We start from the raw sequence: 14802 nt of genomic DNA, 5'->3' as shown, positions 1-14802 counted from the left end.
GTGGGGAAGCGTGTGGTGACTGATGACTAGATTCAGGCAGGGAGGTTACCCACAGCTTCTTGCTGGATCTAGTTTCCAAGAGGGCCAGAAAAAGCAGGCCAGGCAGACAGCCACCAGCTCTGGTCTCAGCCTTGCTGCCCACATCACACGTTTGATAGGAGCAGCCAGTTCTAATTCTTGGAAAAAGCTATACAAGGGTTGTGCTGTTACACCTTTGAGATGAAAGGGAAGCACATGAGAAGAGTGGTGGCTGGCATGACTTATAACTAGATGAGGAATGTTAACAGAATACCAACCACCAAATTCGAGACAGAACCAAAAATGTCAGAAGATTTTCAATTCAGCATACTTTAGTCTAAAAGAAATTAAGGTGTTAGGAACCTCAGGTTACTCTTCAGAAGTCTAATGTACCTCTATTCTACAAAGACTTTCACTCTATGAGGAGCATATTAGAACTCATGGGGAATGCAACTTTCTACTATAAATTCCAGGTGATCCTGGGATTTAGATGTTCAGCATATATGAAACATATATGTATAGAAGAGTACATCAACTATCTTCCCGAACACTGAGCAAAGAAGCCCAGTGGCAGCTACGGGGTGTTCCACACCTAATTCAGCTGGTGAAGCACGGTTTAGATACAGCAGAGGATTTGAATCCCATCTAGACAAGCCTGACATAGTCTGTGATGGCAGGACCTCTTATCTCCATCTAGTGTACATCAATCCCAACTACTAGAATAATATAACTAAAAAGCACATTCTCTACTAATGGTAGAAGCAACAGCACTCCATAATTTTCAAGTGTTGACCTAAAAAAAAAATCCTTTCTCTGAGTATGGTTATAAGAATAAACCTGAAAGTTAGAGGTGGCTGTCAGCTGAAAAAAAAGGACTGGCTACTGATACACAGCATTAGAATGAGAACAAAAGTAACTTATTGAAATTATGAGGACTACAAGAAAACTAGGTAATAAGCAAGGAGCTACACGTTACCATTAGCAATGCCCTTAAAAGCTAAAATGCAGTCAGAAAGGGGAAGCACCCTCACAGGCAAGTGATAGCAGCAGTCATCTCTTTTTTACTGCCCAAGGTCATTCTCGGCTTTGAGGAATCAAAACAGAGCAAAGGGATACCTCAGAGGTATACTATTCAGTATGAAATGTGGCTGCAATTCCCCACATTTTCTTAGAAACGCAGCCATACTGTTCAAACAGACCTGCCTATCTTAGAGAAGTCTGTTCCATGAAGACAGAGGGCACAAGTCCTCCAGCTGTAAGCCAAAGAAAGGGGTACTGGACAAAGTAGTAGTGAAAGGAGGGTCAAGAGGATTATTTAATCCCCCAAAGTTGGCATGGAGGCACTGAACATGAATAAGGGACACTGGCAGAACCAAACCAGAATGAGAAAAACAATGCTGAGGAACTGTGAGAGGGCTCTAAGACCAGAATGGCAGCAGTGATAATTGGGTCAGGACTAAGACCCACGGCTAGCGTTATTTGAGGAACATCTGAACAGAGCTCCACTCCCCCATGTTCTAGGCAATGCTAATAACCCATCACTGTCATGGGCACTAAATCATAAAAAAATGAGGCTGTTGCCCTAGTTGAAAGCACAATGAGACACTATTTCTTGCCACCTCAGCCTCTCAAGGGCCAGCACTACCATTTCTTCAGTGCAGAACTACTTCCCCAAAACATTAAGAAAGCCTGAGTTGAGGGCTCTGACTTGTCCATGTCCTTTAGGAAATCTCTCACTGCCCAGAGATGTTTATTTTATCCTGGCTGAGCATCATTTTATCTGACGATCTGGTGCTGTTTGTCAAGAGCCTCTGGCACAGGCTGAGAAGATCCTACCAAGAGCATGCTGTGTGCCAGATGTTTTCTGCAGGACGTCAGATTTGACAGAGATGGGAAAAGGCAAGAGGTTGGGATGGGAGTCCACAAGGAGGAAAAGATGGGGAGAGGAGCTGCTACATATCAATCCCAGGACAGTCATTTCTGTAGTATACTTTGAGGCAGAGAGATGATCCACTCTCTGCTCAGCAGTGTTCAATAAAAGAAACATACCCACTTGACCCACGTACAGCATTACACACATGAAGATAAGAGGAGAGCTGCTCTCCTATTTCTTTGTGGGAATGACAAAACTGACAAATACCAGAGTGATATATGTCATAAAATGGGCTTTAATGTCTCCCTCTTACAACATATTACTGCGTAAACGGGAGCTGGCAAACAACTCCCGAGGCTGGCTTACTATAAGGAATGAAGCTGGCATGCCCACTGGCTGCTGTGCAGCTGGAGCAGCCCCAGGCACTGAGCTCAGTGCAGACTCTGGAGTCCAAACACCCACATCTGCTGCAGTTCACCAACTCTGGAGTCCTGGAAATGGCAGTGTGGAGTCTGTGCATGCTAAGTACACCAGACACTGTTCTGTCTCTCTGTACTAACTGCTCCCTACCCATCCCCCTCCCTTGTCCCCAATATTGCTGTTCTCAGCTTTATGAGGTACTAAGGAATGCTCTTTGTAGGGCCTAAATCTCACATCATTGCAGGTTTGAATCCTCTGATCTGTTCTGTATTTGCTTTAAACATCTTGGAAGTCTGACCCACACTAACATGACTTGCCCTGTCTAGAAGACTCCTGGAAGTCACATCTCCCATGTTTCTTCCTGGCTGATGGCTCCTTTCTATGCCCACCACAGTAAGGCAGTTCCAAAGAATGGCATTTAGGAGTGAAGACAGAGGTCTATCTTCTTTCCATACCATCAGTCCTTGTCCTGATTGCTTTATCTCCTTCTTTGACATGCACATCTGCATGTACACAGAGCTCTGGAAGGATCCTCTAATTTGAAGACTGTGGAAAGATTTTCTGATTCATGGAATTATCCCTTTCAGTGAGTGATGTTCATACTGCAGACTGGTCTCTGCCTTCCCAGATGTCTTCCCGTTGCTTGGCCTCCAACCGTTTTTTCTCTGTAAACAAGGGCAGTATTAAATGTGGTTGTATATATAATATAACCAGTGACTTTTCCTTAATTCTAATTACATGGTAAACTCTAATCATGAGGCAGGTAGATATCTAGGTCTCCTCTTACCTGATTTCAAAAGTTAATACCTTTAACTTTGCAAGTGAAATGACACTACTATAAGTCAAGATCTGTGACTAACAGAAATTAAAAGTATACTGAATAAGCCAGAATCTAGCAGGACCCAGATTCTAGCTTGCTAATACATATTTATTTTAATTCTACTTTTCAAATGTGTTTAGTGCTTCAGTATAATTGCCTATTATTCCCACTTTACTGATCTTTACAAATATTTCAATAGGGATCAAGAATATGTTCTGATATTCTTCTTCTACCTTGTTGCTCAAATGGAAATAGCAGTCACTGGGCTTTATTCTCACTGGGCTTTATTCATGTCTCCCTACTACAATCTTAATGAAAAACTACTTTGGAGGCAAACCAAATTTCATTACTTTCAGAGCACTTCCAGGAGCCAGAAATGTTCTGGAATACACAATTCCAATATGGAAAAGTGACCACATATAATGGAGGAAAACTAAGGACTACTTCTAAAGACAAACAAGCAAAAAAATATACAAATCTGGGTAATCCATCTTCAATTTTTAACATAGAAACCTGGTTCTCTACTCAACATTCACCAAGACCACACATGGTTTGGTGGCTCAAGTGTTTTGTTAGGTGCCACAATACCAATTCTAATTTCATGGGTAGTCATTTACCTTGACACCATAAAATGATAAGCCTAAATCATAGATGATAAGCTTAAATGCTTCCTTACAAGGGCTATTTTTCTAGATCGATAATATCTGTAAAAGATTTGGCAAGTCCGGAACCAGGGGAATTATAGAAATCAAGGTGAGTTTAGAGTTAACAATTGCTATTTTGACATATGTTTCTAAATTGGCAGAATCCCTTACAAAATTCTTATACTATATTTGACTGTACTTTAAAGGTAAAGAAGTTGGTCAGGAAGCTGACTGGCACTTGGAAATGTGAGGAAGAGAAATTCACTGCTATTTGGGCACCATCTTGTGGCATTATCTGAATATAGCAGCAAAGTTAGAAGAGGCAAAAAATGGGGGTCAGCAAATTGCAAACTGAAGACTGGTTAATATAGTGCCCAGGGACTCAGCTCTAAGGCAGTCTTGAATTGGGCTGGGATTCTCCAGGAGACAGTACAAAGGATAATTGGCTTGTCTAAAGGATTCCAGGATTTCTTAGGAAGTCAGTATGGTTTTGCTTCCAACAGACACAGAGAAGGGGGAGGGGATCTAAAGGCAAAGGCAGTATTGGACGAAAGCAATCAAAACAATCTGGATTCCAGGGAAAAGTGAAGAAAACAGAAACATAATTATTAGAACTCAAGTTTTTCAATAAGGTGGGAAACATCAGAAAGGTAATATGGGAAGTTATAAGAAAAGAAATCCAGGAGCAATAGAAAAATATGACTGGCCCATAATACACCATTCCAAAATCAAAACAGTTCTGAAAACAAAGCTGTTGCTTTTTTATAAGTTTGGGACCCAAACTCATTGATGATGGCAAATCTAATCTGAAAAGATACAAGGCTGTTTATAGTCTTTATATATCCCATTTAATGCGAATAGTTGTACACTTCACTGCAGAATTATTAATGATAATGTGCTTTTGGTGGTGTGTGTGTGTGTGTGTGTGTGTGTGTGTTTATTTGGTTTTGGTGGCTGGACGGTACAGGGATTGAACCCTGGATATGCACCACACTCTAACCAACTGAGCTAACCGGCCAGCCCTAAACATATTGTAGATACCATATTACCTTTCTAAAATCTGAAAAGTTCAAAATTTTCAAACATTTCCCACCCTCATGCTTTCTAATAAAAGACTGTAGTTCTGAATTACCAAATATATACAAATGTAAGAGGAAATGCTAGTGGTAAACCATGTGAGAAAACTAGCAAGAGCAGGAAGACAAACTGACAAGCTCAAAGAAATAGTGAAAACATGAGGCATAAATACAGAAAATATAATACAGAAAAGGAACAGAATAGAAACATATCAGTTAGGATGGGACTTAAAAATAATTCCTTAACTTTAAAGATGAGGAAATGGAAGATTGGAGAGTTTAAATGACTTGCCTAAGGTTACATAATCAGTGAAAGAAATTAATCTGGAACTCAGGTCCTTAATTCTTATCCAGCATAATTTCCACTATCCTGATATCTGAAAATACAATCTGAAAATATCTGCAAAGGGAAAAAATGGTGGAAAAAAATATAATGACAAGAAGATTTTTTAAATGTTGGTCCCTTTATTAAAGACAAAGGAAAGCAGATAACAGCTGAAAAACTTCATTTTAAAAAAGCTCCCATTAACTTTACTTCCAACGATTAAAAAAGTAAAGAGCCCAATAGCGGCCCTAAGGGCAAGGAACTAAGGAAGAATATAAGAATTAGCATGAAATGATTAACCAAAAACAGTTACATAAGCTGGGCTTAAAGACATTCATTCCCCAGTGTAATAAATAAATTGACAGAAATGACTATATTAAATGAGTTGATTGAAATCATGATGTGGTCAGCCACCACTTCTAATTGAGGGAGTGGAAAGTACTGAAGAATGAAAAAGGGCCAGTTTGGTGTCATGTTTTAAAAAAAAAAAAAAAGAAAAGGGACATAAATTAAAGACTTTTAAATTTTACTTCTACCATTAAGAAACATGATCACAAAATCTACTTGTAGCCACCTACAGAGTAATAATCAACATGCTTTGTGCAGAACAAGTCTAGTCAGGCTAATCTAATTGCCTTCTTTTATGGAGGGACAGACAGACCTGGTAGATCAAGAAAAAGTAATCTAATTAACCTTTTAATTTTACTAGGGTTATGAGATTTTAAGTTTACCAAGTATTTATATAATCATCAATATACTAGGAAAATATAGTCTGGATCACATAAGGGGGGCATTTAACTCTAGAGAGCAGAATGATTATCAACGAATTAAGTGTAAACTCATGGAACCATGTGGTATGTATTTTAGCAACAATTGGCGAACTAGTTAATCCTAGGCTTAACATTCTCAACTTTGATTTGAGCAAGGGAAGTAAGATTATTAAACAGCAACTGAAACCAAAAAAAAAAAAAAGGTAAATTCCGCATCTCAGGAAAAACATGTACTTTTTTCATTTTAATAAAAGAAAATGTGATTAGAAGTGAAGGGAACTTCAGACATTAGGGGAGAAAAGACAGCCAGAAAATACCCTAAGACCTAGATTATAAGTCCAGCAATGCAGCACTGCCCTGTAAGAATAATGGAATGCCTAAAAAGATTTCAGAAGGTGGCAACTGTGATTAAATCTGTTTTATTACAGTTGACTAAGTATCCTATATAGATGATTTTAAGTTCTTAGTGATTTAATTAATCAACTTAGGTGATTAAATTATTGTTTATTTATTCTGCCTTTCAGGCCTGTGACCCAAAAGATGGCCTTTCAGAGCTAGCCAATTAATCACCTACCCCCAAGAATAAAATGGAAATAAAGTATGAAATAAAATAGCAGGCTTTGAAAATGGATAACTTAATCTGAGAGGTAATTATATCAATTGCCTATTTTAGGTAGGAATCAAGTGTTTGAATAAGTGGAATATGGGAAAATTTTACATATATTCCTGAGTTTGGTCTTTAAAACATGGTTTTATGATTTAGTATGAATCACTGATTTAAAACACATGATTAAGTCAAATACAAAGCACTCAAGGATGATCTATACCTTCATTTCCCACTCTTATTATAGCTCTGATCTGTTATATACTCTGCTGGACTAAAAGATACTTTCTCCATGTTCAGGGACTATGTACTAAAGCTCTTCCTCCTGGTGATATACAATGTGATTTGATTTAAATGATTTGGATACTTCCTTTTTCTCAGTTCTTCCAAGAGTAGCTTTAATTTCTAAATCTCCTTTTTAATGACTGATGCATAGCCCTCTCATTAAAAGGGTAAGAAATCAAAGTAGGATGGAAAAATCTAGCAAGGAAACATTTAAAACTCAAAATCACAAATTCCAAATTCATTAATTAAGAGGGTTTCATATGCAGTGTTCAACTCTGGGTTTTATAAAGAAAAACATGTAGGATTTAGCATTCAGAGTAGAGTCATAAACAAGATTTATGAAGAAAAATTAAAGTAACCAATGTCATTCATGTACTCAGTCAATGAACTGAGTAGCTTTTTATATCCCAGGCACTGTGCCAGACAGCAGAACTTTTCAAGTGGGAGAGAAAAAAAAAGACTGGGAGATTATTATATAGTATTATTAACAAAAGTGTCTCTATAGATTTCAATCCCGTGCTAATTCTAATCAACTGGCAATGGTCATGTCAAAACTCACCAAAAAAAATGTCATGACTGATTCTGATTAGCAATATCTGCCATGTGTAATACACGGGATGCAGCAGTACATAATACATATTTGTCATTACTGGTTCATACATAATAAACACTAAATTTCCAACAGCCACATAAAGAATAGTATCTTGAATTTGTAAAGCACCTTTCTAAACATTTTTACATGTGTTAACTTTTCTTGTGCTCAAAAAATTCTCCATGTTTAGATAGGTACAGCATTACTTTTATTCTGTTTGACACTGGAGCACAGAGAGATATAACTGACTTGCCCATGGCCACATAGCTAGTTAATGGCAAAATCTCTATTAGAGCCCAGACTCCTTCATTCCTAAACAATTTGCCCTTGATCTTCATAGTTAAAGGTTATTAGAACAGAACTGTGTCCAGATGTTCTCAATTTCTACTAAGGAAAAAAAAAGAGGAAATTGGTTTAAACTATCATGTAAATTTAAGTTAGACCTAAGGAAGATTTTTCTGACAGTGAAAACTCCTAACCTTTGGTATAGATAACTAAAAAGAAGTCTGTCATATCTATTCTCTGGAGACTTTAAAATATTTTTTATATAAATTTTTTTTTCTGGGAAAACAATGTCAATTCAAGAGGAAAAGTCCTTCAAGAGGAAACACAATATCGTAGAAGGAACGTGGGTTTTAATAATTAGAGAGGGCCCTAGATTCAAATGCCTCCTCTCAATTTACCAGCTGGGTGACCTTGGGCCAGTTACCTAACTTCTCTGGGCCATCTCTAAACTGGACACAATACCATCCATCACAGACTTACCTTAGCACAATATCATTATAACATGTTACACTGATTGCTTAGAACTTCCTCTCAGTCCTTTTAATCAACAAAAACCTTTTTACGGCTTTTAATCTTAAAATCTTCAGAACTGAAGTGAGAAGAGAAACAATTGCTTAAAATAACTAAAAGAGATTCATATTTCCTTCCTTAGTCAAGGCAGATATTTCCACTAGACTGTAAGTCTTAAGGAGAAGAACAAAATCTTGCCATCTCTCTAAATTTTCCCAAGTAGGAAGCACAACACTTTGCACAGGGCAGGTGCTCAGTGAATGCTAAATGGAGTTGACAGCATTTTATAGAATTTTAAAATAAAAGAGTAATGACAAAAGTATGCACTGGAATCTGTGCTGGACTCACCATATAATGATATTGCTACTGCTAAAAACAGCAGCAGCTAACATTTATCATATACTTATTATAGACCCATAGAAAGAAGAGCTGGAGAGTTCCTACAGTTTTTGAAGATGATGGAGTATCTCTCATGGATTATCTCACTTGTTTTCCATGAGTCAACAGAGGCCTCCAGAGAGTAAGCAGTTTGCCCAAGGTCACACATCCAGTAAATGGCAGAGCTAAGATGTGGACCCAGACAGTCTGATTTCCGAGTCTGTAATGTTATCCACTATGCTATATTGGTCCCTCTCCCTCCAGTGGAATAAAAGATTTGGCACAAAATTATTTGTTCTGCTTAATACCTAAACAGTACTTTTAATTTCCATAGGAAAAAAAAAAATTTTTTTTGAGCTGAGAAAAAAAAAATGAGTGAGAAGTCTTAGGCTCCATGTAGGGTGGTATATGAGTATATGCTCAATACAGAAAGATGCCAGAAAGAGATATATCAAGAAATTTCCCATATGCACTTTTTCAGATATGAAGAATGGGAGAGCGCAGAAGCATGTAATAAAGGAAGAGTCCCCTGTAGTTCATGTAGCCTCATAACCAAGAAATAGGAGAAACTTATCACAATGGAGCTCTGTTCACAAATAAAGGCCTTCTTTATAAAAGTAATAGGGTATCCCCTTAGCCAACAGTCTCATTTTTAACTGCATCACTGAAATGTTCTTTGTATTTAAACAAATACGAAGACATTTAAAACAAATACTTTTGAGTGGAGCTGCATACTGATGTGTCTACAGAGAAACAGAGGGGGAATACTCAGATGATATCCACACAAAACAATTGCTGAAGTATCTGTAGAGATACAGGTAACATTACACCCATGGGGAAGCATGATACATTGCAAAAGGAATCATTTCTCCTTTTATAGAGACCACTGCTATTACCCTCTATTGATTTTTTGAGATAATTGTGGTATCATAGAAATCACTTTTTTCAGAGATAACGAATTATTAAAGGGTTAAGTACACTGCACATTCTTCTTTAATCTAGTTATGTTACTGCCATCTATAAAAACCAGAGTAATCTCCTGTTTCTATAGTCTTTAAGAGGCCTTTGAGTGAAAATGCATTGGAAAAAAATCAAAACTGCCTCATTATAATCATTAAGGTTTCAAAAATTAGTTGGGTTCAACTCTGAAACTCTAGCACCTGCCATGATATACTCTGTCACTGGTTATCTGACCGCTGCAGCTGAGAGTCCACAGCTGCCTGCTATCAGCAAAGCAGAGAGGACAGTAAGTATTAATGGCTTTGTTAGACCAGCAATAAACGAGGAGTTTGAAACTTCAATTCATTTAATGGAAAAATGAAGTTACTTTTCAGTAAGTGGAATTTTCAGAATAAATTGCCTTCACAGATTCCAGAGATCGTGGACTAGGCAGTAAGACTGTCTAAAACCTGAAGGTTGATAAAAAGTACTTAAGTGCCAAGCTGGAGTCCCAAGACTTTACATACAATTCAACAGCCTATAAAAGGGAGAGACAGATTTTAACTTCAACTCTAAACTATACCGAAAGAAAAACCCTGCTTGTGAATCAGAGGAAATATTTTCTGAGTACTCTTAGACCCTGGAAAATAATCAGAAGACATGTGAATCTGGATGTACTCTAATGAAGCCACTCAGGACTGTCTTAAAAGGATAAAAACACTTCCACAGTTATCATCAATGTCAGTTGCTAGCTTTTCCTTAATTTGCTTTCTCTCTAAGATCTAAACTATTTGATAACATGATACCAATATTATGGCAATCACAGCCCAGTAAAACCACAGCAAATGATGTTTTCTGCCGGGGAGTCTATTTTGTCTTAACAGAAAAATTTTTCTCAGAGTTTGGAGGAAAAATTTTAGAAAAAGCCATGGAAGAGCTGAGAAGACCAAACCTATCTCTTGGAAAAAAACAGTAGGAGCATGGATTAGGATGCCTTGGTGTGTGGAACAGAGAGACAAATCCTAAAATATCTTCCTCCTGAATACAAGGTATGAAAATTTCTATACACTTGGGAGGCTTCTAGGAAATGAAAATGACAGAATGGAATGGGCTTCATTCATTTTTTTTTTTTAAATGCATGACCACAGTGAGCTCTAGAAGGACTAGAGAAGAACACCATCACTTCAACTCACCTCGGGCTTCTTGCAGTTTCTTGAGCTCTGCTTCCCTTTCAGTCTTGCTCTGCCTGCTTCGAACCCCAAGGGCACTGATGACTAACCTTCTGGCTAGGGCTGCTGAAGTCTCAGGACGCTCCTTTGCTGGCTGGAGAAATTCTGAATGGAAGAAAGGGAGGGAGTAGGAAGGAGTAAGGAAAAGAAAGCACTATGGCTCCAACTGATTTAACTCAGTAATTAACATACAAAATAGACTAACAAGGGCTGCATCAGCAATAATTAATACAAGCCTAATAAATGACGATCAGAGGAAATTAACATGGCAAAGCAAAAAAACACCCTGGCTTCATTATATGCATCGACAATTTCTTATGGTGACTCTATCGAACAGCTAAAAACAGAGATAAACTAGGCAGGGATGTCATCAGAAACTGGTTGCTGCACTGCCTGTAGTTAGTATCTCACACTCTCCATGTGGCTGTTCAGACGCTATATTTCCAACATGGCCTTTGCTCCTTTTTTTTCCCCCTTAAACATACTTCTTTTAACACTAAAAATAAAAATGATATGTCTTTAGAACTCTGGATGCTATAAAACTGCTGGAAAGAACAATAACACCACCATCAACAAGAAAAAAGCCCAGAGATTATAGGCTCACCAGCATAAGCTCTAGCTTTGGCCTTGGCGGCTCTTGTGGCCTGTGACAAGGGCCGGATCTTCACCATGGTATGTTTAATACCCAAAGCATCACGAGCTGCAAAGAGGAAGAGGTATAAGGAACTAGAAGACCCGAAGTGGAGTGATGCAAAGGAAAATTTAGGGCTAGTTCTTAGAAAGTAGTTCCTAAATGTTATGCCTTTTTTTTTCCCCCCACAGCAAGCAAAAGAGACGGTAAGATCTAGAAAATCTGTAAGGAACAATTTGGCAGTGATTATTTTAGATCAGGGATCAGCAAACTGTGGCTCTGTGACCAAACACAGCCAACTACCTGTTTTTGAAGATAAAATTTTACTGAAACAGAGCCACTTCCATTTATTTGTATATTTCTATGGCTGCTTTCTTATTACAACAGCAGAGTTAAGTAGTGAGTAACCCTATTCCCCATAAAGCCTAAAATATTTACTATTTGGCCCTTTCCAGAACGAGTGTGCAGACCTATATTCTAGGTGGTTCAGACAGGAACCAACACTCTAACATCTCTAATTTCTTTGAATGCCTCTGCATCACATCTACCATGAGGCCAATGATATATGTAAAAACACCAAATTACATATTCAGAGAGTAGGTATTACAGTTTCTCACTGGATAGGTTAAAAGACTACTCCAAATTCATTTGCCTGGAGGGAAAAATCACAAATATTATAAAATTTAGTCACACTGCCTTCTTAAATCTCTATCTGCAATTTGTTTATACACTATCATGACTGACAGCTATGCAAACAAGTAACCTTGTGAGGAGCTGACTATCTCTCCAAATACCATTGGATTAAGGTGAAAAGGTAAAGGAGGGAGCACACAGGTACCAAGTACCATGCCTCAAAAACCTATATTTGCCCTATTACCATTACCTATACTACCTGAATAAAATGCCAATTGGCTGGGATAGAAGGGAAATAAGAACAAGTAGCAGGAGAAAATAGACAATAAGAAAGCAAGACTGAAATCCATTGGGTAAATACCTGTAATCGGGCTGGAGAATACTCCTAGTGCATGTGTATCATCCACCCATTTAATATCAAATCCTTTCTTTCTGCAACAAAAGAAAACAATTTTATTTCCTAAAATAAAATTTACTCTTATGAAACATCTTTCAAATAGAATTTCATAAAACATTTCATGTGATAAACACTCAGTGAGTGCACAGGTGGAATGGGGATAATGACACAAAAAACAGCTTGGAGGACAGAAGAAGCCACTGAATGTTAAAAGCAATAACACCATCAAAAAGAACTACCCGAGAGTATTTTATATTCCTAGCCATTTTATAGACATCAACTAATTAATCCTCACAAGTCCCTTAGGGAGGTAAAGTATTTAATGTACTATTTACAAGAGATGTTCTTATGGGCAGGGAATGAGAAGAGATGGAATCAGGGAGCAGAGGAGGGGTATAAGAATATAAGAGGAGGAGATAGGCAGGGAAGGTCACCTGAATTTAATGCAAATGTAAACTCTGTCCTTGAGGACAGAGAGCAAAAGAGATTGAGATACAATATATAAAGAGAGATTATATTGGAAGATGTCATTCAAATATTTTTTAAAAGTCAAGTAATGGTAAGAAAGGACCACTAAAATCAGAGAGGCTGACCTATTCTTTTTTACTTGTAGAAAGGGGATAAGAAAAGGAGAAATAGGAAAGAACTATGACAAAGTCAGAAAAATTCAGGAAAAAAAGAACCATGATAAGAGAAAATATCAGACCAGATTAGAAAGAATTAAAAGAATGAACATTTAAGTACGGTAGAAAAACACCTTTATTTTGGAGCAGAGCTATACACTATATAGTGAGCACAGGAATATCAGGATGATGACATAAGAGTTATATATTTCAGCTGGGAGCTTAAAACTGCTCCCGGACTCTCTACAGTTCAGTGGAAAAAGCATGAGTTAGAGGCTCAGAAATCAATGAACTCAAAGTTCTGCCACCTTGAGCCCTTGGGTAGGCTTATCCTCTCTTGAAGCTAGGTCTGCTTATCTGTAGAAATGGGCATAGTACTTTCCTCAGTGTTGTGAAAATGGAGATGAGATCATCCATGACAAGGCCAAGAACACGGTGTTGAGCACTTAGTGGGCATCTAAAAAATGAATGGGCTCGTTATTTTTATTATTAATAGCAACTGTTCACCAGGCAGATTATTAATACTGATGAAGATGGTGATTAAAACATGAAGTCAACTCTGGTATGTGACTCACGGGCGTTATAGGCTTTCACACCAAAACCTTTTCTTTATCTTTATAAATCGCCATAAAGCAAAAAAAAAAAAAAAAAAGACACCTGCTAAAGTATCTTTCCTCTGTAACAATCAGTCAAGAAAAAAATTCCTTTGAGGGTAAAAGGAATAAATGAGGATTTGAAGGTCAGTTAATTTCTTGAATGTAAGAGTAAGTTTGACCATGGCAAAAATGATCACAGGAATTGAGACTGAAAAAGTTCAATAGTAGAAGTCTATAAGATAGCCTACAAAAAGGATAGGAAAAGACCTAGATGGGTTCTGGAGAGCCTTTTAGACCTTGGAATTTCATAATCCTTTAAAATTTTTCTCTTTTAGGAATGTTTTTGGATTTGAAAGACAAATGGTCTTACAGGTAAGATTAGGAAGAAACAAAGCAAAGGGAAGTAAATAATCCATAAGAATTAACTAATCTTCAGGAAATTCTAGTCATCGACAAAATGATCCTTGGTTTTAAGAGTTGTCATTACTAATGACAATCTAAGATAGTTCAAATTTGGGATTTAATTCCATTGACTGTTTTTTAAAGTCTATTATGACTTTCACATTGAACAGGCCCTGATAGTAGGTCTTAACATAATTGTAATGAATTAAACTGACTCACCCTCAGTGCAAATTCAGAGTAAGGTTTATGGCAGAAATTAACTGTCCTCTAGGATCCATTCACTCCTTCTTTCTTTCAGTTATAGAACTGATGCTCTTCCCCAACCAAGTTTAACTGATTAAACAAATATAGAGCTGCTAGCTCTTTTTATCTGTTCCAGAACTTTTTATAAAAAACAGGACACTTGTTTTTACAAATAAAGTTTTATTTTACAGCCATACCCATTTGTTTGAGTATTGTCTATGGCTGCTTTTGTGCAACAATGATAGAGTTACTAAAATACTTACTATCTGGCCCTTTAAGAAAAAGTTAGGAGATATACCATAACTGATATAAAATTTTATAAATTTAAGATGTACATTAATTGAATTTTAAATTTATATTTATTATATCAGACAACAGAACTGGTTAATTTTTAATAATACAATTGAAACATTAAAATATAATCCTTCTTGATACCAACTTTCTTCTAGACCCTGAAAACCTTTTTCTTAATAACTTTCTTTCTGAATTATCTCTTTATTCCTGAAGCT

General features: G+C 37.2%; 1 protein-coding gene across 1 annotated transcript in view; it reads right to left on the bottom strand.

Annotated features, from left to right (window-relative positions):
- Positions 1 to 2166: 2166 nt before the first annotated feature.
- R3HCC1L (R3H domain and coiled-coil containing 1-like) overlaps positions 2167 to 14802 on the bottom strand; it is a 16150-nt gene continuing 3514 nt past the window's right edge. Inside the window, exons 2-5 of the mRNA XM_008591223.1 lie at positions 12394 to 12464; positions 11373 to 11468; positions 10733 to 10873; positions 2167 to 2976 (exon numbers count right to left, since the gene is read on the bottom strand). Of these exons, the coding sequence (XP_008589445.1) occupies positions 2909 to 2976; positions 10733 to 10873; positions 11373 to 11468; positions 12394 to 12464 (376 nt within the window). The 3' untranslated portion in view covers positions 2167 to 2908. The remainder of the gene's footprint in view (positions 2977 to 10732; positions 10874 to 11372; positions 11469 to 12393; positions 12465 to 14802) is intronic.

The sequence above is a fragment of the Galeopterus variegatus genome, unplaced genomic scaffold (assembly GCF_000696425.1).
Source record: "Galeopterus variegatus unplaced genomic scaffold, G_variegatus-3.0.2 Scaffold6764, whole genome shotgun sequence".
Lineage (NCBI taxonomy): Eukaryota > Metazoa > Chordata > Mammalia > Dermoptera > Cynocephalidae > Galeopterus > Galeopterus variegatus.
The sequence above is the reverse complement of the archived record's forward strand: the minus strand, read 5'-3'. Positions and strand labels throughout refer to the sequence as shown.